Raw genomic sequence first — 21,804 nt, 5'->3', positions numbered from 1 at the left:
AAATCTCAATCTAGACATTTTTGATAACCAAGATTTTTTTTCTTTTCAATTATCCAAATCATACTCCTAATCATCATTCAAGATTTTACATCTTTTTCACATTTTTATCTTCATAACTCGGCACACTTATTTTGAGATGTATATCGCATGAATTTGTATTTCCAATTGGCATGTGTATCTCATAATTTTTATTCTTTTTTTAGCTATATAGAATTCATTCTCTCATCTTCCTGGATGAATTTGTAGTCTCAAACTTCTTCATTCTTTCTATGCTGTGACCCCTCCTCTCTTTCTTTCTCTCTCTCTCTACTCTCTTCCTCCTTAATAATTTTCTCCTTTACCAAACTTACTCTTTACCCTCTTGGTCCCAGCCTCCTACCCGGCTTTCTTACCATCTTTTCATGCAATAAATTTTGACAGAATGGAAAAAAGTTCCACTCTTTCAGATAAAGCAACTTTCCAAATCTCAGATGTTTGGAGACTACCTATATGACTATTTTGGCTAATTACAGAAAACCCTGGATAACAACTTAATGTTGGTTTTGGGGAGGATAGTCATATACTGGCAAACAGTCTTGAAAAATTGAGACTTTACACAATGCCATACCCCAAGTGCTGAGGTTTTCAACACAAATCTATACTCCAAATTATAAGTTCCAGTGTCCAGTTTATGCAAGTTAATTTTTTTTAAGTCACATACAATAATGAGGAGGCAATTCTGATTTCTTTTCTCCAATTCATGAGTTTTATTCAGCATTTCAAGAACAGAAAACATCACAAATTGCATCTACATGTACATGTATGCATGTAGAAAAAAAAGCATGTACAGAATCCATTTTTTATTTACCTAAGAAATCAAAAGTAACAGGTAAATTAATTACCTAAAATTCATCATGGATAAATAATAATTCATAATGAATTTATCAATATCAATAAATGTTTTCACATTTAAGGACTTCCTGTTATGGTCAATTAGCATCACTAATGTTACCTTGTTTCTTTATGATCTGGTTGATACCCCAACATTTATAAATATTGAATAGTACATTTTCAAGGTTAACTTACAATTCTTACAAAGAATTCCGATTGATCCGATCAACCTCTAGTATATGGAAATCAATCAACATCAAAATTTTGATCAGGAAATTTGCACAATATCCTTGGTAAACAAGGAGCACACTGAATTTTCAAGAAAACAATGAGTGTATGATAATACATCACATCTATATTATTAACAAACATGCCTTTTAGATGTTGATGTTGTTGGCTTTCCATAGTTCTGGTTGATTGGATAAATTGCAAGTCTTTGTAAGACAGGGCCTTGATTGGTCTAAACCTGATTCCTCTAATTTCATTTGGGTCTCACCTCACATGATACAATCCTAGTTCGTCTATGACCAGTTTGTCTACATGCAGGGCCCTGATTGGTCTAAACCCGATTCATCTAATTTTATTTGGGTCTCACCTCACATGATACAATCCTAGTTCATCTATGACCAGTTTGTCTACATGCAGGGCCCTGATTGGTCTAAACCCGATTCATCTAATTTCATTTGGGTCTCACCTCACATGATACAATCCTAGTTCATCTATGACCAGTTTGTCTACATGCAGGGCCCTGATTGGTCTAAACCCGATTCATCTAATTTTATTTGGGTCTCACCTCACATGATACAATCCTAGTTCATCTATGACCAGTTTGTCTACATGCAGGGTCCTGATTGGTCTAAACCCGATTCATCTAATTTCATTTGGGTCTCACCTCACATGATACAATCCTAGTTCATCTATGACCAGTTTGTCTACATGCAGGGCCCTGATTGGTCTAAACCCGATTCATCTAATTTCATTTGGGTCTCACCTCACATGATACAATCCTAGTTCATCTATGACCAGTTTGTCTACATGCAGGGCCCTGATTGGTCTAAACCTGATTCATCTAATTTTATTTGGGTCTCACCTCACATGATACAATCCTAGTTCATCTATGACCAGTTTGTCTACATGCAGGGCCCTGATTGGTCTAAACCCGATTCCTCTAATTTCATTTGGGTCTCACCTCACATGATACAATCCTAGTTCATCTATGACCACTTTGTCTACATGCAGGGCCCTGATTGGTCTAAACCCGATTCATCTAATTTTATTTGGGTCTCACCTCACATGATACAATCCTAGTTCATCTATGACCAGTTTGTCTACATGCAGGGCCCTGATTGGTCTAAACCCGATTCATCTAATTTTATTTGGGTCTCACCTCACATGATACAATCCTAGTTCATCTATGACCAGTTTGTCTACATGCAGGGCCCTGATTGGTCTAAACCCGATTCATCTAATTTTATTTGGGTCTCACCTCACATGATACAATCCTAGTTCATCTATGACCAGTTTGTCTACATGCAGGGCCCTGGGAACCCTTTTTTTTTTTTTTACTGGAGGTGCTGAAGTAAATTTGAAAAGCAAAACAAAAAAGAAAAAAGAGAAAGTATCACTGAAAAATGAAAAACAATTGGACAAGCAAGCAACAACATAAAAAAAAGGGTCGGGGATTCACTACAAAATATAGGTCTTTTTGCTTACATTCTTCCATTTTGTAAAACCTATCCAGAATTCCTGGGGGTGCTGTCTATGGAAAATAATACATGCAGCACCCCCAAGAAAAAATTTTGGGCACCCCCTCTTCCCAAGGCCATGTCTACGTGTATTAACCATTTGATCTAATTGACATTTAATCCATTGACCAGTAATGTCTAATTTTCAGTTAAGCTTTCATACCCATTGCATCTAAAATCTACCTACTTGGTTTGACACCACTTTTAGTCTCAGATGAATTACTTCGTATCCAAATTTTCATTTGACAAATGAAAAAAAAAAGCAATAAGCAGAAGTGGAAATAATATCCAACTGAGTGTTAGACTGAGAATTTGACAAATTTTGTATTAGACCAAGTTTAGTGCAGACCAAACAACAATTATATCAAACTGAGAGTAGATAAAATGGGTTTATATAAACCCTGACCATATATTACATCATACATGACCACATATGTGAAATTGCTTCTTTTTCATTTTTTTTGAGAATCAAACAAGCATCCAGTATAAGCTTTAATACCATGTACATACTGTATAGACAAACGATCAATTTGGATTCTAATATTACAACTTTATTGTGGCATAATCATGGTTTAATTTCTATTCCATTTCAGCATTGTGTGAGACATTTGCAATTATACATGACAAAAGTTGTTACAAATAGGATGTATTTTTAATTTAATATAAGAATACCATTCTGTTTAACTTCCAGTTCTTCGTAATAGTCATTCAGATTTCCTTTAGATTTTTGTATTTGTCAAAAGCGGTGAAAACATGTGAGTTATAGTTTCAGAAGATCAATTTATACACATATGTCTCATTTTTATGGGAAGTATGTTTCAAATGTGAAAATATGAACCAATGATAGAAATGATATCTACCAATATATTATATCTTAACACTGACCCTTCGTTAGTTATATTTTTTAGGTGCTCCATTTTCTGTAAATATAGGGTCAACATTCCACAACATACATCATTGTGATTTTGATCATTTTCAAATGCAACACCATATACCAGGCAAAAAAAAATACATGCATATATTTTTGAGGGCTACTTTTCACAAATTACTGCCTAAATCTGAAAACATTGGATGGGGATTTTCCTAGTCTCATTATTGAAGTTTCCAGGGCTATTCTTGAGCATTTCGGGGGCAAAATGGCCCCTAGCCCCTGTGCCAGTACCCAAATATTCACTAGCTCTTCAGCACCTTATCAATCTTTTTTCCTCATAATTTCAGGCCTATGAACTTAGGACTTTTTGTTCAGCTCTCATTACCAATCAGACCTTGAATTTGATTATTTCTAAAACATATAACAAAAACACCTTGCAATGACTTTACAATGTTGGCATCACAATTCTAACATCTTGATGAAAACAGTCCTTTCTATTAATTCATTGATTGATTGGTGGTGATTTTTTTCCCTGATTGCTATGAAAGTAGGAATGCTTGTAAGCAAGCAACCAGAGGACTTGCGGCAAAAAGTCCTCTCCGGGGGACCTGGCAATTAGGATAAATGACTTGCCAAAGGGCACTAGCGAGTAGCGCACCAAGTGGGAATCAAACCTGGGTCACCGGAATCCGATACCCCCACTCTACCAACTGAGCAATCGCACCTCCTGGCCCATCAAATTTATGAGCTATAGGTAGTACACTAAAAACTACATAAGTCATATCTCTTGGAACAAAAATCTGTTTGACTTTGACAAAATCCCATTTAAAAGATGTCAGATATACATGCTTTACATACATGTAATTCTTCCTGGAAAAATGATTATTCAACTCATGAAAGGTCAACATCCACAGACTCATGTATACCACTATAGATGAATCACAACATTTCCAAGGACTTTTTATCCCACCGCCATTCTTGCAACACAGCTCAATGAATACATCGCTTTTCCTAATTTCTAACCTAGCATTAGTATCCATACGCAAAATAGCATGTTGATGTTGATGAATTCCAACATCTCCATGGCCATTTTGTTTTTACCTCCCCAAATCATGAGGTTCAGATTTTTTGATGTTTTCAACTCTCAAACCTCTCTCAGAATTTTTTGCTTTTCATCAGTCTTTATCAGCTGGCTAGCTTACTGCACTTGGTGAATTCTAACATTTCCATCATCCTTGGCCATTTCGTTTTCACCATACCTCTCTTCCTCCTAACATCCATACTCATGTTTTTTTAGGTTGATGGGGATTTTATTTTTAAATCCATATTTTAATGTTCGAAATGAAATCTGAAATAAAAATACTCTGAAAATTCTTTTTGCCCAGTTGATTGTGGGCCCGGCAGCCACTCTGCAGTGCCAGATCTACGAAGCTCTACCCCTTGAATTGTTGTATGCCAAACAGGGTAGCAGTGACTCCCATCTTTTAACGTCTTTTGGTCCTCATAATCTGTTGGGTATTATATTATCCATGAATTCCAAAATAAATTTCCATGGCTATTTTTACTCATCACCTTTCTCATGACCTTCACATTGGTGTTTTTTTAGATGTTAACGTATACATCATTCCTCCTAACCTTTTGCCTATCACCAGTCTTTACCAACTTGGTAGCACACTGCTATCCGTATACTAGTATTCAAACATTTCCATGGCCATTTATTCTCACCACCCATCTCCTCATCACAACCTTCACATTGGTGGCTTTTCAGACGTTAACAATGTAAACATCCTTCCTCCTGACCCTTCGCCTATCGTCAGTCTTTATCAGCTTGGTAACATACTGGGATCCAAAAATTCTAACATCTCCATTGCCATTTCATTCTCACTGTCAACTTCCTCAGCGACTTCCTTGTCGTCTTTCTCTATCCCTGTTGCGTCCTCTGCTCCATCGGCTTCGTCACACAGGATGTTCTTGTCCTCCATCTCTTCTGCATCATCATCACCTATTCCTCCATCATCCAACCCGTCCTCATCTTCTCCATCATCTTCCTCGTCTTCCCCCGCTGCAGGCCCCTCTTCATCATCCTTCTCTCCTCTTTCTGGCATCTCAGGAGTGGATGCTGACGTTGAAGGTGTGGAGCCCTGGCTAGAATCATCTGAAATAATAATTTTAAAAAATTTAGAGGATAATAACAAACATAAAAAGAAAAAAAAATTTCATTATATGGCACATACCGATCCTCAGAATCTTGTTATAGATTGGTCAAAAGTCGTTCACATGATAAAGTGCAGTTTCCCTACCAATCATCACCAGTGGATGAAAAAGGAGAGGGAGGAGAGGAAGAAAGAGAATAACATTGGGTGGAGGAGAAGAGTTTAAGAAGAGAATAAAAAGAAAATAATGGAAAGGAGAAAAAAGAAAAGGAGGAAGTAAAACAAGACAGAAGAAAATGAGAAGACATAAGAGGATCCTAACTGATCAGGTGACTGTTTCATGAAGGATCTTGTCAGTAATTTTCACTGATCAATTTGTTCTTGGCCAATCAGAAGTGAGGATTTCACTACCTTTTAATGGTTGTCAGTGAAAACCAATGGCTGTTTGTTTCATGAAATGCTGTCCAGGGGACTGTTTCACAAAATATCTTGTCACTATTTTTCACTGATCAATTTGTTCTTGGCCAATCAGATGCAAAATTTCAATAGCTTAATAATGTTGTCAGTGACAATCACTGACTTTTTGTTTTAAGGAAAATGTTTTCAAGAAGTGACATACGGAGAAGGAGGAGAAAAATTAAAAAATATGAGAAGAAATAAAGAGTGGAAGGAAGGAGAATGAAAAGGAAAGGGAGGAGGGATAAATATGAGGTATAATAATGATAACAACAATAATAATAATAAATGCAATTTATTAGGTGCCATATCTATCTCGTAAGAGATGCTCAAGGCACACAAGTGAAGGGGGGAGCAAAAAAAACAAATAACAAAATAAATCATCATTGATAAAATGAGTTATAGAGGTAAGTTTTTAGCTTAATCTCAGATGTTCGACACAAAGAGAAAATAACTGAAAGAAGAAGAAAAAAAGGATAAGAGATAAGAAAATACAGACCCAAGGAACTGGGAAGAAAGGAGGACAACAATAGAGGAGGATGATAGACAGTGACATGATAAGTAGCAATACCTTGTAACGATTTACTTGCGTTGACTTCAAGCACTGTATCCTTGATCATCTGAGTGAGACAATCCCGGAGACGGCGGAACATCTCCGCCTCGAAGAAGCCGCTCTTCATGTTTGGCTTGGTCTTGTGCCATTGCGGGTTGTTGATGATCGTCTGGAGCTCTGGGTCCTCGAGATCACACAGCTGGTAGAACATCTGATGGTATGCTGGTAGGATACCACGCCTCATGATGTAGTAGGAATCCTTTGTAGGTAACACATAAGAATAATAATGATGATAATGATAATAATAAAAAATAATAGTAATAGTAATAATAGTAATATCAATTGTAATAGCAATAGTAATGGTGATAATAATAATAACAAGTGGAATGCCTCTGGCCGTCTCACCTGCATCACGCGATTCAATATAGCAGCAGTGCTGATTTTGAAAACTACTATAACTCGCACAAGATGTTCAGTGATACTTGGTTACTCTTATTTCCACGTTTTATGAACTAGACCAATACACTTATAGAGATATGATGGCAATTCAACAAATACCCCCAACGTGGCCAAAGTTCTTTGACCTTACATGACCTTTGACCTTGATCATGTGACCTGAAACTCGCACAGGATGTTCAGTGATACTTGATTACTATTATGTCCAAGTTTTATGAACTAGACCAACACACTTTCAAATTTATGGCTGTAATTCAACAAATACCCCAATTTGGCCAAAGTTCATTGACCCTAAATGACCTTTGACCTTGATCATGTGACCTGAAACTTGCACAGGATGTTCAGTAATACTTGATTACTATTATGTCCAAGTTTCATGAATCAGATCCATAAACTTTCAAAGTTATGATGGTAATTCAACAGATACCCCCAATTCGGCCAAAGTTCATTGACCCTAAATGACCTTTGACCTTGGTCATGTGACGTGAAACTCATGCAGGATGTTCAGTGATACTTGATTAACCTTATGTATAAGTTTCATGAACTAGGTCCATATATTTTCTAAGTTATGATGACATTTCAAAAACTTAACCTTAGGTTAAGATTTTGATGTTGATTCCCCCAACATGGTCTAAGTTCATTGACCCTAAATGACCTTTGACCTTGGTCATGTGACATGAAACTCAGGCAGGATGTTCAGTAATACTTGATTAACCTTATGGCCAAGTTTCATGAACTAGGTCCATATACTTTCTAAGTTATGCTGTCATTTCAAAAACTTAACCTCAGGTTAAGATTTGGTGTTGACGCCGCCGCCGTCGCCGCCGCCGTCGCCGTCGGAAAAGCGGCGCCTATAGTCTCACTCTGCTATGCAGGTGAGACAATAAAAATGATAATGATAATTGTACCAGTGCTTATCCCGCGCTATGCAGCTTACCCCGTCCCAATTGGGAGGGTGATCTGCATTCCAAGCATGCTCTGCAACTATCTATGCGCCGGTGCTTGACATCTCTGCGATGTTCTAGCATTCTTTCGCTAACGTGTCTGCCCGTTTCCCCGATGTAAACCTTGTCACAAGCCCCGCATGGTATCTTGTATACAACGCTATCGAGTCTGCCGGGCAGCGCGGGTCTTTGGGGCGCACTAGCTGTTTACGGATAGTAGTGTCGGACTTGAAAACAGCGTGTATGCTATACTTCTCTAAGTGCCGGCGGAGCTGGTGGGAAATAGAATCGACAAACGGTAGGCCAACGGTAGACTTGTATTGCACAATTTCTTTATCGGCGGCGTTCTTTCCCTTAGTTACAAGGTTGAGAAATGAGCGCGGGTAACCATTGGAAACGAGAGCAGAAGCAATGCGTTGCTTCTCAGCAGCAGTTCATTGTGGCTTTGATACAATGCGTGATGCTCTGTCATAAAGGCATTTCCCCGACATCCGCAAGCCCCCCGGTGATCGCACCGTCCGCGGCTTCTGATTGGTCGGTTGCGCCGACCAATCAGAACACAGCGGTTCCGGCACCTACGGCCCGCAGCCTACAGTATAAAAGGCGCGCGCAGCGAGTGTCCACTTCATTGCCTGACGAAGACTAGCAGGTGCAGTCGAAACGTCGCAATTTCAGTTTGCCACATCGTGAGACAACAGATTATCTCTTACTCCAATAATAATAATAATAGTAAAATGTGACATACCCTCTCTGCTTTCTTTTAACCCTATCTAGGCACGGAGGGGCGGGGGGCCTCGGAGGCTCCCCCTCAACGATTCGCGCAATATTATTTACTTTTTACTTTCAAGTCTAGTTGTGCAACTATTGAGACCAATTTTGCGTCACCCAGGTGCATGATTCCGAAATTACGCAACATTATGTAAGTGCATGTCAGACCAAAAATTGCTCAAAAACGTGATTTTGTGTACAAAGTCGATGCAAATTTTGTTTTCAACCCAAAATTATTAATGTATGATTATCTTTAGTTTTGCTGGTCTAAATGTATTTATTTTATGTTTTTTATGATCTCAGAAGAGTCCCAACAAATTTCATTGAAAAAAACTATGAAAAACAAAAGGTAAAAAAACAAAGAAATACTTAATTGCAAAAAAACAATGTAATACATAAGAAAATGATATGATATCTCAATTTTTTTCATGCACACTTGCTGAGAACACCACAAAGAGTTTCTATACCAAAAATTAGAACATTTGGAACTTTATTTAGGGAGTTTGAGGAAAAAATATGATTTCGCATACTAATTACGCATAAATTAGCATAATCACTTTATAGCTATTCGCATGAAATAAATCACTATACAGTTTTGTAGATTATATCCCAGACAACCCGCGTGCCAATTTTCGGCATGGTCGACGGCCGAGATCTCAAGGGGGGCCTGGGAGTTCCCCCTCCCGGCCATATGAACTCCCAAAATACCCCGGCCTAGATAGGGTTAATAGTTGTTCTATTTTTTATAGGATATGATGTGGTATAGGTGGTGCAAAAATGAAATGAAATTTTTAAAATGATATTGAAATGAAACTGAAATGAAATTGAAATGATACTGAAATAAAATTGGAATGAAATATGAATATTGAAATGAAAATGACATTGAAATAAAATTGGAATGAAATATGAATATTGAAATGAAACTGAAATGATATTGAAATAAAATTGGAATGAAATATGAATATTGAAATGACAATAAAATGATATTGAAATGAAATTGAAATGAATTTAGAAATAAATGAAATGAGAAATGTAATGACTAAATGACGTGATATGAAAATCATGAAAGGGAAAGGAAACTTGATGGACTTACAAAGGATTCCCTGTTACTTCCCTCTGGTTCAGCACTGCCGGAGAGTAGGGGTGCTGGTATAACCCGTTTATTTTTCAAGGTTTGGTGAGGGTATAATATCATCCGCTTCTTCTTCAGCATCAACTTCACACTCTTGTCTGTGAGTTCTGTGAGGTGTCAATACAGCAAAAGAAAATAACTGATTAATAAAGTAGTCCCTATTAGTAATAACATTCAATAACAAGTGGAATGCCTCTGGCAGTCTCACCTGCATCACGCGATTCAATATAGCAGCAGTGCTGACTTTGAAAACTACTATCAGATAATTATTCACAAAAAACACCATTCATATAATGATACAATACTACGTTCATTGACATTTGACCTTGATCATGTGACCTAAAACTTGTCAGTGATACTTGATTACCCCTATATCCACATTTTATACACTATATCTATAAACTTTGAAAGTTATGACAGCAATCTAATAATTACCTCTAAAATAGCCAAAGTTCATTGACCTTACATGACCTTTGACCTTGATCATGTGACCTGAAAATCGCACAGGATGTTCAGTGATACTTGATTACTCTTATGTCCAAGTTTCATGAGTCAGATCCATAAACTTTCAAAGTTATGATGGTAATTCAACAGATACTTCCATTATGGCCAAAGTTCATTGACCCTAAATGACCTTTGACCTTAATCATGTGACCTGAAACTTGCACAGGATGTTCAGTGATACTTGATTACTATTATGTCCAAGTTTCATGAATCAGATCCATAAACTTTCAAAGTTATGATGGTAATTCAACAGATACCCCCAATTTGGCCAAAGTTCATTGACCCTAAATGACCTTTGACCTTGGTCATGTGACATGAAACTCAGGCAGGATGTTCAGTAATACTTGATTAACCTTATGGCCAAGTTTCATGAACTAGGTCCATATATATTTTAAGTTATGCTGTCATTTCAAAAACTTAACCTTAGGTTAAGATTTGGTGTTGACGCCGCCGCCGTCGGAAAAGCGGCGCCTATAGTCTCACTCTGCTATGCAGGTGAGACAAAAACCAACAACCGTGGCAGAATTGGGGGGGTAGGGGTTAGTATACAGTATGACGCAGCTCATCCTCATTGAGTCAAACAACCTGGTCAAACCCCTCTCTTAGCAAAGAGCTTAACCCGCCAGTGAGCACTACAATAATATTAACTGAGAAAGTATCATAGGCATAGCTCATTGTATTCACAAGTACATGCATTTTCTTTGGAGTTTTCAAGCCAGTAGCGATGTATGGTGCCTGGACTTCAAGGTTTCAGCATCCTACTAAAGACAACTTAACACCCTATTAGGTGTTTTGACACCAAACTAGCAATTTACTGGGAACCATTATAACACCCTACTAGGTTGGGTGTTAAAACACCCTACTAGCATCCTACTTCATAAAGGTACCATTTAACAGCTCTTCAGATCTGTTTCATGAAGCTGGACTATTTATGCAGGACTTTTCGTTTGACTGGTGACCCTTTCTTTTGTTAAATGAGACTTTATATTCAAAGTTTTAAGATAATGGGGGTGCGTTTCCAACAGTCTCTTAACGAAAGTAGCATTCATTCCTGTATGTTTGCTAAAATGGCAATTTTAATCTATGAATGGAACAAAAGGATCAAATGTGATGAGTTTGAGAGTTTGATTGAGCACCCACAATATTTACCAGTGGTGTGAAACTCAGTTCATGCTTTATCACAACTTTATCAAACAACATCTTTGGTGTCAATTTAGATTAATTTCCTTCCAAAAGAACTTATAAATGCGTATATTGCAGACTGATGAGCAATACATATTATTGGATAGTCCTCATAAATTTTTACAGTTAAACCTTAAAGAATCATTAACATTATTGACCCAAATGAATTCACCTTGAAAGATTCAGACAGACGTTATTAATCAAAACATTTGTTTGTAACAGCAGAAGAAATCATTTACCGCTACCTTTTCTTATCCTGAAATCGAGTAGCTGGTAATTTTTAGACTCCGGATGTTCCCTGGGGTCGTACCCCATACGACACCAAAGCCCTCTCCAAGGTCCTTGTTGGAAATAGTAAGCCACCACACATAAGATACCCTTGATAAGGATGGATGAGACCTCAGTGTTACATCTCAGTGCATTACGTGACCAGAGGGGGCGCTTTTCAAAGAGCTGAAATGAAGGAATGGGCAAAATAAAATTGAGATTAGACACAATTACATTCAAATCTATTGCGAACACAGCAATTTGTTTGACTTATTTAGTAATTTGACTTGATAGAGATATGTTTCGCATTAATCTGGTCTGAAAAATTGCTTTGACTTTTAGGCCAATATTTGACTTATGGAACGGCAAGTGGCCAAAAATATGCATGTTTATAAAACAAACATACAGGAAATGACATAAAACTATTCAAAAATGTATGTTTGCCAAGTTTTTAGTGTGTCATCTCCTAAATTTGTTCAAATTTTGCAGTGTAATCATGATTTCATAGCTGTATGGGCCTAGCAAAATCATGGGTTTAATCACACTACAAACAAGTTCAAGAAAAAATCTCAAGGGACCCCTATCTTCGTTAAAATTATCAATTTATTCATTTTTTTTAACAGATAACAATCATTTCTAAAGCCTAGGCAATTTATTCCTTCCTTTGCAGGGTGGGGAGGGAAAAAAAGAATGAGAATACAGAATGGAAAAAAGATAGGCAATAAATGGTGCAAATCGTGAAATTAAATGATTAAAGATATAAACAACTCAAAAGAAGTATGGTTGATAAAAAAAAATTCCCTGAAAAAAACAACCTCAGTGTAGGATATAGGCCTACAGTGCACAAATATCAAATAATACATTGAAATTAAATGATTAAAGATATAAACAACTCAAAAGAAGTATGGTTGATAAAAAAAAATTCCCTGAAAAAAAAACCTCAGTGTAGGATATAGGCCTACAGTGCACAAATGTCAAATAATACATTGAAATTGGTGTTGACTTGTCCTTTAAAATGATCATTATCGATGAGTTCTAGCTGGGGAAAATTCAATTTTTATTTCTATATATTTTTAATTCTATTTAATTTCTATTTAGTTTTTATTTCTTTTATTTCTATGTAGCTCTATGCAAATTTATTTGCATAGAGCTACAAGTATACCAAAAATAATAACCAAGGAACTTGAAGTTTTATAGGAAAATATTCATTGCTACATGCATCTGAACTTCCTATGTAAAAATTGAAAGACACCATATATGTATCTACATTACAAAGACAATCATGTAATCTACATGGAAAAAGTCTGGTTATACAAAAGTATCAACAACAACAATAACAAAACTTCTACTTGGGCATTTAGGCATTTCAAAATAATGATTTAAAAAATCTTAAAGTGGGGATAGGGAAGTTGGAGTGAAAGTCGAAAGGGGCAGCTAAAATTAGGGGACCTTGTTCCAAATTATCAATTTTTATGAATTTTAAATGTTATTAGATTTTTATTAAATGTCATTACGTGCAAAGGGAATATCATTCATTCATGCATACATTGTCCATGTACTCAAAGTTTACATGGGGCTGTATTTTCCCCCAGATGTGGCTAAAAACATAACTTGTCTTTATTGATAAGATAATAATTTCCCTTTCCTATAAATTTATGAGACATATTATATTGATCCATAAATCAGCATACTGGTAAGATCTGATTTCCTAGAAAACATATTCACCAAAACAGGATATTGCAGCCAAACCTTAAAGCTATTTTTTTTATATCTTTATCTACTGTACATGAATATCCAGAAGAAAAAAATTGGCCTTTGCATGAAACATAATATTACACTCATCTGATCTGATTTCCTAGAAAAAAATTCACTGCAAAACAGGATATTGCAGCCAAACCTTAAAGCTATTTTTTTATAAATATCTACTGTACATGAATATCCAGAAAAAAAATCATCCTTTGCATGAAACATAATACCACACTCAAAACTAAGAAAAGTTTATTTCCCCTTTAGACCATTGCCTTTACAGATTAATTGTTCTCCTGTTGATTTCCTTCAGATTGTTTATTTCTACAGACTGCCTTTTAATATGACTAATCAGTAACGTTAATTCTTCACTTAATGAATCAAAGGTCACGAGATATGCTCTCATAAATCAGGTCTGGGTATTTACACTCAGGGGGTACATGTACATAAAATTATGTCATTCATGCATATTAGCTGCAAGCCTGAATAACTTAGATGCCATACATCATATACAAAAATGTTTTAGATCTGAGCTGCGGGCTGTCATTGTGAAGCGACGATTGTCTGACCCAGTGGGCTTTAAGAGCCAGGGGCATTCTTGGAATGCCATGGATGTCTGTCTCCTTGTACACGGATAATAGAGCTTGCTATTAAACTGGAGAATCAATGAGTCTTTGTTGTAGTGAAGCATTGATAAAAACAGAAGACAAAAGGATATCATCCCAGTTATGCAACAATAAAAAAGTTGTCATGCAATACTGCTTTCACTAGTGGTTAAAAGGACAGAATGTGCAGGGTACCATATAATATTCAAGGCTGTGTTAAACTATAAATAGGAACTGAATAGAACACAGAAATAACACTTGGTTGGTCATTAGATCAGGTCTTGAGGAGCCAGGTAGGCAGGTCTTGTGAACAATCATCATGGCCCAGGAGTATCCTGCAGCTTTAGCCACCTTCATCTTGGTCTTCTTCACAACAGTCGGCTGCAATCTCATTAGGTCATTGACCAAGAGGATCCTTCGCGATGATCCAGTCTGGTACAGCTTTGCTGCTGAACTCATCTCCACGTTCCAGCTCGTCGCCGGCGTCATAGAAGGTGATATCATCCTGGAGGAGTACGGCCTCTATTGCTACGCCCTCTATCTCTGGATTCTCTTCGTCTCCGAGAGCCTGACGTTTGACGGTGACTCCACTGCCAACACGTGCATGGTCTGGCAGTCTATGCTGAAGCGTGACTATGGTCCAGCTGTGGCACTGTCGAAGATTTGCCTTCAGGTGGCTGGGGGCCAACTGGCGTACCCCTACGTGCGCTTCATGTGGAAGGTGGTACCTACCAATCGTCACAGGAAGAAGATCTCCCACCTGCTTCAGATCTATTGTGCCTCAGCATTGAATGTCTCCATCCTGGAAGGTTGCTTTGCAGAAGCCTTGGCCACCCTTACCTATTTCATTACCCTCAACTTTCAGCCCAAAGGACGGTACAGTGGAATGTTTTCAGATGCTGCGATACAGGTTATGATCATTGTTGCAGGTATTAAATGGGATATCCAAAACTACAGTATTATGATAAACTGATAATTTTAATTTTTATATACAAAGTAGACTTATTGAAATCATGTTTAACCAAACATCAAGTTGGATAGCCTTTTGACAAACATAAAGGCCTAATTGTCCTACAAGATTTGTGTCCCTTTTCTGATTTTTCAAATTGTTGCAATATAATACAGGAATGCGCCCTATAAAAAAACAGGAATTGTCCTAAAAATGTTTGAAATTAATTATGAAAAAGATGCACGACCGTCTTGACCGACCATGTTCAGCTTAAAACCCAGATTTTATGCAAATGAGTGAGCCAATGAGGTCACAGAGTGAGACACACACTATTTCTTTAATACACTGTATTATCATATAAAATGTTTCCCTTTTTCCTAATAATGGATTGAAAATAATTAATTATGACAATAATGATGCTGATCACAGCTGATGTGACAATGATGACAATGACAGTGATGATGAATTGATGATGATATTGATGATGATGATCAATGACGATGATAATGACAATGACAACAATGATGACAACGATGATAATTATGTTTCTGGTGATGGAGATGGTGGTTGTGATGATGATGAAGATAATGACAAACATGATAATGATATAAGGATGATTATGTTGCCAATGGTAATGATGATGCAGTTAAAAAATATTGACTCTTGTTTGCTCTACATGCTATCATTACCATGGATTGTGCCCCAGCCGCTACAGGTTTCAATAAAGGAATATAAATTTTGTTTAGTACAAAAACAGTATAAACCTTTACTTTTCTGATTGACGTTAAAGGTTTGGAATGGACCGGAATGATGTTCAACCCCGCCTTAGCAGCAGGAATCACCTTTAACTGTGGCAACCAAAGCCTCCTGGAGCACCTCTTGGTCTACTGGGCCGCACCCCTGGCGACTGTTCCCCTGGCAAGGGCCATAGCAGGCTCGTTCAACAGGCAAGCACCTGCGACAACAACCAAAGCTGACTGAGGAAGTTGGGACTCTAGGGCCCGTATTCTGAAGTTGAACTCAGGTTTACATTAAACCCTGGTTTAAAGTTGTGGTTTAAGTATGGATAGCCAGTTGTTTAGCACTAAACAGTAGAGATATCATATTTCAGCTCATTTGGCTCTCAAAGCATTCATAATTGTCTTGGAAGTATACCGGTAAATAGATGATTGTCTTCACCATCAATGAATCAGGAAAGAGCACAGTAAACATAAGAAACATATTACAACTGAATAAAATTTTTGACACTTTTGACTTCCCATAATTTTAGCAGAGTTAGACCATGGTCTATTAAGTTAAACCCGACTTCAGAATGCGGGCCTTAAAATGTAAGGAGATCGATAGACTTTATAGTCTATGCACAAAAGACAGAAGAGGGGAATGACCACTGGACTCCAACTGCAAAGGGTGTTTACTGAGCAGTGAATACTAATGTTCGTGTAGGACTAGGACTGTTGCGATATTTTCATTTAACTAGATGCTAAACAAGAGTTGGGAGGGGGGCGACGGGGCGTTCACTTGACTTATAAAATATGAGTACCATGGATAAATTGCAAAATGGTGGCCCTGAAACTAAACATTTTGTATTAAAAAAATCTCCATAGGGAGTAAAAAATTCTGAAATGACTAGGATTAAAGGACGACGTTCTTCAGGACAATTTGTTGTGAAATTAGCAGAAAAAATAATAAAAATTATTGGTGAAGGCTTGAGGAAAATCCTTCAAAGAATAAAAAAGTTATTAAAATTCTATTTTTTTATATAACTTCATATGGGAGCAGCTTTCCCACATATCATATGGTAAACAAAAAAATCAATGAAATGTCATAATCTCAGAAAATTAAAAATGTTTTTCATTGCACCTTCAGTACATGTTGACAAATGATTTCACACCTGCTCCTGAAAGAAATAAAGAAAATGAGTCATCTCTAACGGTGAGTGAGTCTAACCATTAAAAATGTGAAATTCAAGCATGTTACTAGCATATTAACATATGGGGCAGGTGCTGTCACAACAGTGTTGTATAGTGCCTTGATGCTCGGCCTTGGCCTTAAGGCGCCTAAGGCCTACTTTTTCAAAGCCTTGGCCTTGAGAGGGCCTTGGCCTTGAGGATTTCGAGCCTTGAAATTTCAAGGCATTTTGTATTTTGTACTTTCATTTGTTTTTATATAAGTAAATATAAATCTTACGACCCTTAATACTACCAGTCAGCAGTAGCAGCAACAGTAGTAAGTGTATTTAGTAGTGCCATCCATTGCAATTATCAATAATTATCATCACATAATTACGTATCAAAGAGAAGTGATGAAAATTAACATTATTTATTGGTAATATGTTGTAATCATGACTACTGATGATGACAATATCAATAATAATGATAACAATATTTATGATAAGGATTATAGTGATTTTATGACAGGAATAATTCTGACAGATCCGACTGCAATTTTGACAACAATTTTCATACTTTAAAAATAGCTTACTCTAAAGAATGATAACAAGGTTGATTTCTATTCCAATAGGGTTTTCTTTGTATTATTTTCTTTGACCAATAAGAATGTTTTAAGTCTTAATGATGTTCTGAAAAGATTCGGTAAACTTGAACACAATCTTCAATTTTGTCATTTCCAAATGGGCTATGTCAATGGCATGATGAGCCAAAAAATTTGAGGGGCTAAGCATGGCATACAGAGCAAAATTTCTGCCCCCAAAAAGTTGAGAGTGATTGAAGTGAGCAAGTGAGCATAATTTTCACCTGTTTACTATTAGAAAAGCTAATTTTGTGATATATTGTGAAGATATGTTAAGATAATGATATCACCACATTTAAACATATTAAACGTATTACAAAACAATACATTTTAGATTCCAAAATCACAAAATTTTGGATCGCGCTCTCATAAATTATTGTCAAGTAAGGTTCTCATTCCATTTACAAATGGAATCACAAATTTTTGAGCTCACGCTTTGCGCTTGCATTATTTGATTGGTGAGGTATGTATATCCTATTTATGAGTCACTAAATGCAGTCCAGAACAGCTTCCGTTTCTGGTCAGTAAAACTTTCAGCTCGCGCTCGCGTTAATTCTTTAGTAAGATGCAAATCTTTTTCATGATTACAAAAACAGCTCGGAATATTTAAATTTCATTTCTTATTACACAAAATGTCCAGAAGTTTGAGCTCGTGGTTCATGCTGGCAACATCTCGCAAGGATGCCCTTTTAACAGTGATTAGCACCATAATTGACCAAAAATCGAGTTTTTACAACTTCAGAATCGATTTTTTTTTTTCAAAACCGCTTGCTCGCTACGCTTTCTAGCGGAAAATTAAAGCCTAATTCAAAATATCTGTCTTATCAATTAGAAATCACTTAAAAAAGGCTTTGCTGAATTTAATTTCTACAAAACACACAACTTCTTCCACAGTTTATAATCTCATTTTGAAAATATCTGTTTGCACCAAAATGCTCATTTTTACTTATACTGTAAGTGCATTTTTTGGCTTTGACCCCCCCCCAAAAAAAAACAAAAATACATTCTGCCTCTCCTATCCCAGGGAATGGAGAAAGACATACATTGAGAATGGGCATGCCAGGATCAGATCACCTTGGTAATAATAATTATTGCAATGTGAATTGCCTAGAAAAATAATTAAATGTACAAAGGTAACTATGTATTTATTTTAATATTATGTCTAAATCTACATGATCTATCATGAAATTATTTTTGTTTTAAATGTACAAATTTCAAAATGTTTGCTCGCTCACACCTTTTATACATTTTGTCCGGTGTGTCATGTCTGCCACCTAAGCATTGTTGTCTACTCTCATTGTTCCATATATTGAAAGATTGAAATGCCTTGGCCTTGGCCTTGAGGTTTTAATGCCTTGGCCTCGGCCTTGGGTATTGAAGCCTTGGCCTTGGGTATTAAAGCCTTGGCCTTGGAGGTTTGAGCCTTGACTACAACACTGTGTCACAAATCAAAATTTTTTATTTCTAATAACTTTCTTTATCTTTGATGGATTTTTCTCTACCCTTCACCAATAATTTTATGTTTTTCTGCCATTTTTACAATAAAATTGAACTTCCCCTTAGTTTTTTATTGTTGCTGATTGCTGAAGGTACACATTGTTTTGGAATGTTTACATCTTAAGAAATTGGCATTTTCGACCTGTTTTGCAACTTTTCATGAGCCTTAATGAAATCCCAAATTTGTTAGTTTATACCCCTGTATGGGGATACTGTTTTCAGCTAATTTGCAAAACTTTTTTGCAATTGAAGCTCATAACTAAATAAAAATATTTCTGTCAAGAGCAGTTGTAACATATATAAAATATGTAATGTATAAGTTTAATTGGTCCAACAATATCCTCACATGGGGATTCGTTTCATGCAAAAGAATTGCAGTTGTGTACAAGGACATATGAAAAATGTAAATGAAAAAAAAAATGGGTAGTCAAGTTAGAAGTATGAGAACAAGCCCTCAACAATGTAAGTTTCATCCTAAATATTATTATTTCTTGAAAGCAGGCCAGTATTTTACCAGCTGGAGACAGGGTTGTTCAGAAGTCATGTTACTTTAATATAGATATTGAAATTAAACCAGAAAAAAAAACCAGATTATATGTTTCTTTAAAACTATTATTAGAATTGGTATTTCACAACTGTTATAATGCCATAGCTGTGTAATTGTCATTATTGGTGGGAATATGATTTCACAGATAGAAAATTAAATGGTATTGGAAATGAATTATAATATGATTCGTGTCTTTGTATGTGAATGTTCAACATTAGCATCCATTGGCAAGGTGTTAATCCACACTTTGCAACCTACCACCCAAGTGCTAAATGGATACTCGGTAGTACCTCAAGTTCATTGTAGCTTGTCCAGCATTGTGTGTGCCTCATTAGCAACTGGCTGGAATACTCCCCAAGGAGTGGAAGATGTGTACACATTGTGTGCGGGAATGATTGAATACGATGACCAGGGAAATTCAATAAATCTGTAAGCACTTATAAACATACAATGTGTGTCCTACGCGCATCATAAATGACAAGATTATCATTTTTCATTATTATAAATTCATTAATTTCACTATTTTCAAAGCTAAAGTCAAGTACATGAAGTCGCAGCAAAGGTGATTTGATGTGAGAAATATATTTCAAATAACATGGGGTGATTATTTCTTGGGAAAAGGCCCATAATCTGGTAGGAATATTTGCTAATTTATCAGCAACCAGACTGAAAAAGAGTAATCCCAAATTTACTTATCCTTTTATTTGACAGTTCCTTACTATGGTTGACTAAAATCTGAATCACCAAACAATGCTGGCTCCTTCTAATTCACTCTTGTCAGCGCTCCACAATTTAAAGAAACTGTGACGTTAATTGCACTGTCATTTCATATAACACTCATCTACTGTTTTACCATTTGTTTATTTTTTTCATATTTGATTATGAAAATAAAATTGCCATCATTATGTTTGGCTTCACCATATTTGAACAAAAGGCAGTGGCTTGACTTACATAAAAAGTCTGATGTCAATTAAGAAAGATAGTTGATGGGGGGGGGGGTTAAAACCTAAAAATCTCAAATTGAAATAAACAAGCGTTGTCTCGCCTGCATGTTGCAGTCATGAAGAGACTGCATGTCAAAACTACATGTATGCTATATGACTTAGATGGACCTCTGCTACGAGTTTGGCGATCCCACCTTGAAGCTATATAAAGTTATTGTGTGTACAACACAGCAGTGCCAGTCATGGAAAGTTCATTGACCTTTGACCTTAATCAAATTCAACTCACATTCGAACTTGACCTGCACCTTCAAGAGATGGACCTCTTGTTTGAATTTGGCAATCCTACCTCAAAGATATAAAAAGTTATTATGTGTACAACAAAGCACAGTGCCAGTCATGGAAAGTTCATTGACCTTTGACCTTAATCAAATTCAACTCACATTTGAACTTGACCTGCACCTTCAAAAGATGGACCTCTTGTATGAATTTGGCAATCCTAACTCGAAGATATAGAAAGTTATTGTGTGTACAGCACAGCACAGTGCCAGTCATGGAAAGTTCATTGACCTTTGACCTTATTCAAATTCGGCTCACATTTGAACTTGGCCTGCACCTTCAAGAGATGGACCTCTGTTATGAATTTGGCGATCTCACCTCGAAGCTATAGAAAGTTATTGTGTGTACAACACAGCACAGTGCCAGTCATGGAAAGTTTATTGACCTTTGACCTTATTCAAATTCGACTCATATTCGAACTTGACCTGTACCTTCAAGAGATGGACGTCTGTTATGAATTTTGCGATCTCACCTCGAAGCTATAGAAAGTTATTGTGTGTACAACACAGAACAGTGCCAGTCATGGAAAGTTCATTGACCTTTGACCTTATTCAAATTCGACTCATATTCAAACTTGACCTGTGCCTTCAGGAGATGGACCTCTGGTATGAATTTGGTGATCCCACCTCGAAGATATAGAAAGTTATTATGTGTACAACACAGCACAGTGCCAGTCATGGAAAGTTCATTGACCTTTGACCTTATTCAAATTCGACTCATATTCGAACTTGACCTGTGCCTTCAGGAGAT

At 36.6% G+C, this 21,804-nt stretch overlaps 2 protein-coding genes across 3 annotated transcripts; one reads left to right on the top strand and one right to left on the bottom strand.

Annotated features, from left to right (window-relative positions):
* Positions 1-722: 722 nt before the first annotated feature.
* On the bottom strand, positions 723-12,417 carry LOC129277471 (general transcription factor 3C polypeptide 5-like). Its single transcript, XM_064110161.1, has 4 exons — positions 11,880-12,417; positions 9,910-10,055; positions 6,667-6,907; positions 723-5,641 (listed from the first exon to the last, which is right to left on the bottom strand). Exons 1-4 carry the CDS (start codon positions 11,947-11,949, stop codon positions 5,310-5,312), a joined length of 789 nt encoding a protein of 262 aa, XP_063966231.1. The 5' UTR covers positions 11,950-12,417; the 3' UTR covers positions 723-5,309.
* Positions 12,418-14,051: 1,634 nt separating this feature from the next.
* On the top strand, positions 14,052-19,948 carry LOC129277595 (aquaporin-12A-like). 2 transcript variants are annotated; one of them, XR_010295968.1, is made up of 3 exons: positions 14,059-15,181; positions 15,992-17,201; positions 19,153-19,948. XR_010295968.1 is itself a non-coding variant. In XM_054913752.2 (2 exons), exons 1-2 carry the CDS (start codon positions 14,572-14,574, stop codon positions 16,180-16,182), a joined length of 801 nt encoding a protein of 266 aa, XP_054769727.2. In that variant the 5' UTR covers positions 14,052-14,571; the 3' UTR covers positions 16,183-19,948. The 2 variants fall into 2 exon arrangements, 1 of the variants encoding a protein (XP_054769727.2); XM_054913752.2 differs by having other exon boundaries at positions 14,052-15,181; positions 15,992-19,948.
* The last annotated feature ends 1,856 nt before the right edge of the window (positions 19,949-21,804 follow it).

This window comes from Lytechinus pictus, chromosome 15, assembly GCF_037042905.1.
Source record: "Lytechinus pictus isolate F3 Inbred chromosome 15, Lp3.0, whole genome shotgun sequence".
NCBI classification, from domain to species: Eukaryota; Metazoa; Echinodermata; class Echinoidea; order Temnopleuroida; family Toxopneustidae; genus Lytechinus; species Lytechinus pictus.
This window is presented reverse-complemented; position numbering and strand designations above follow the sequence as displayed.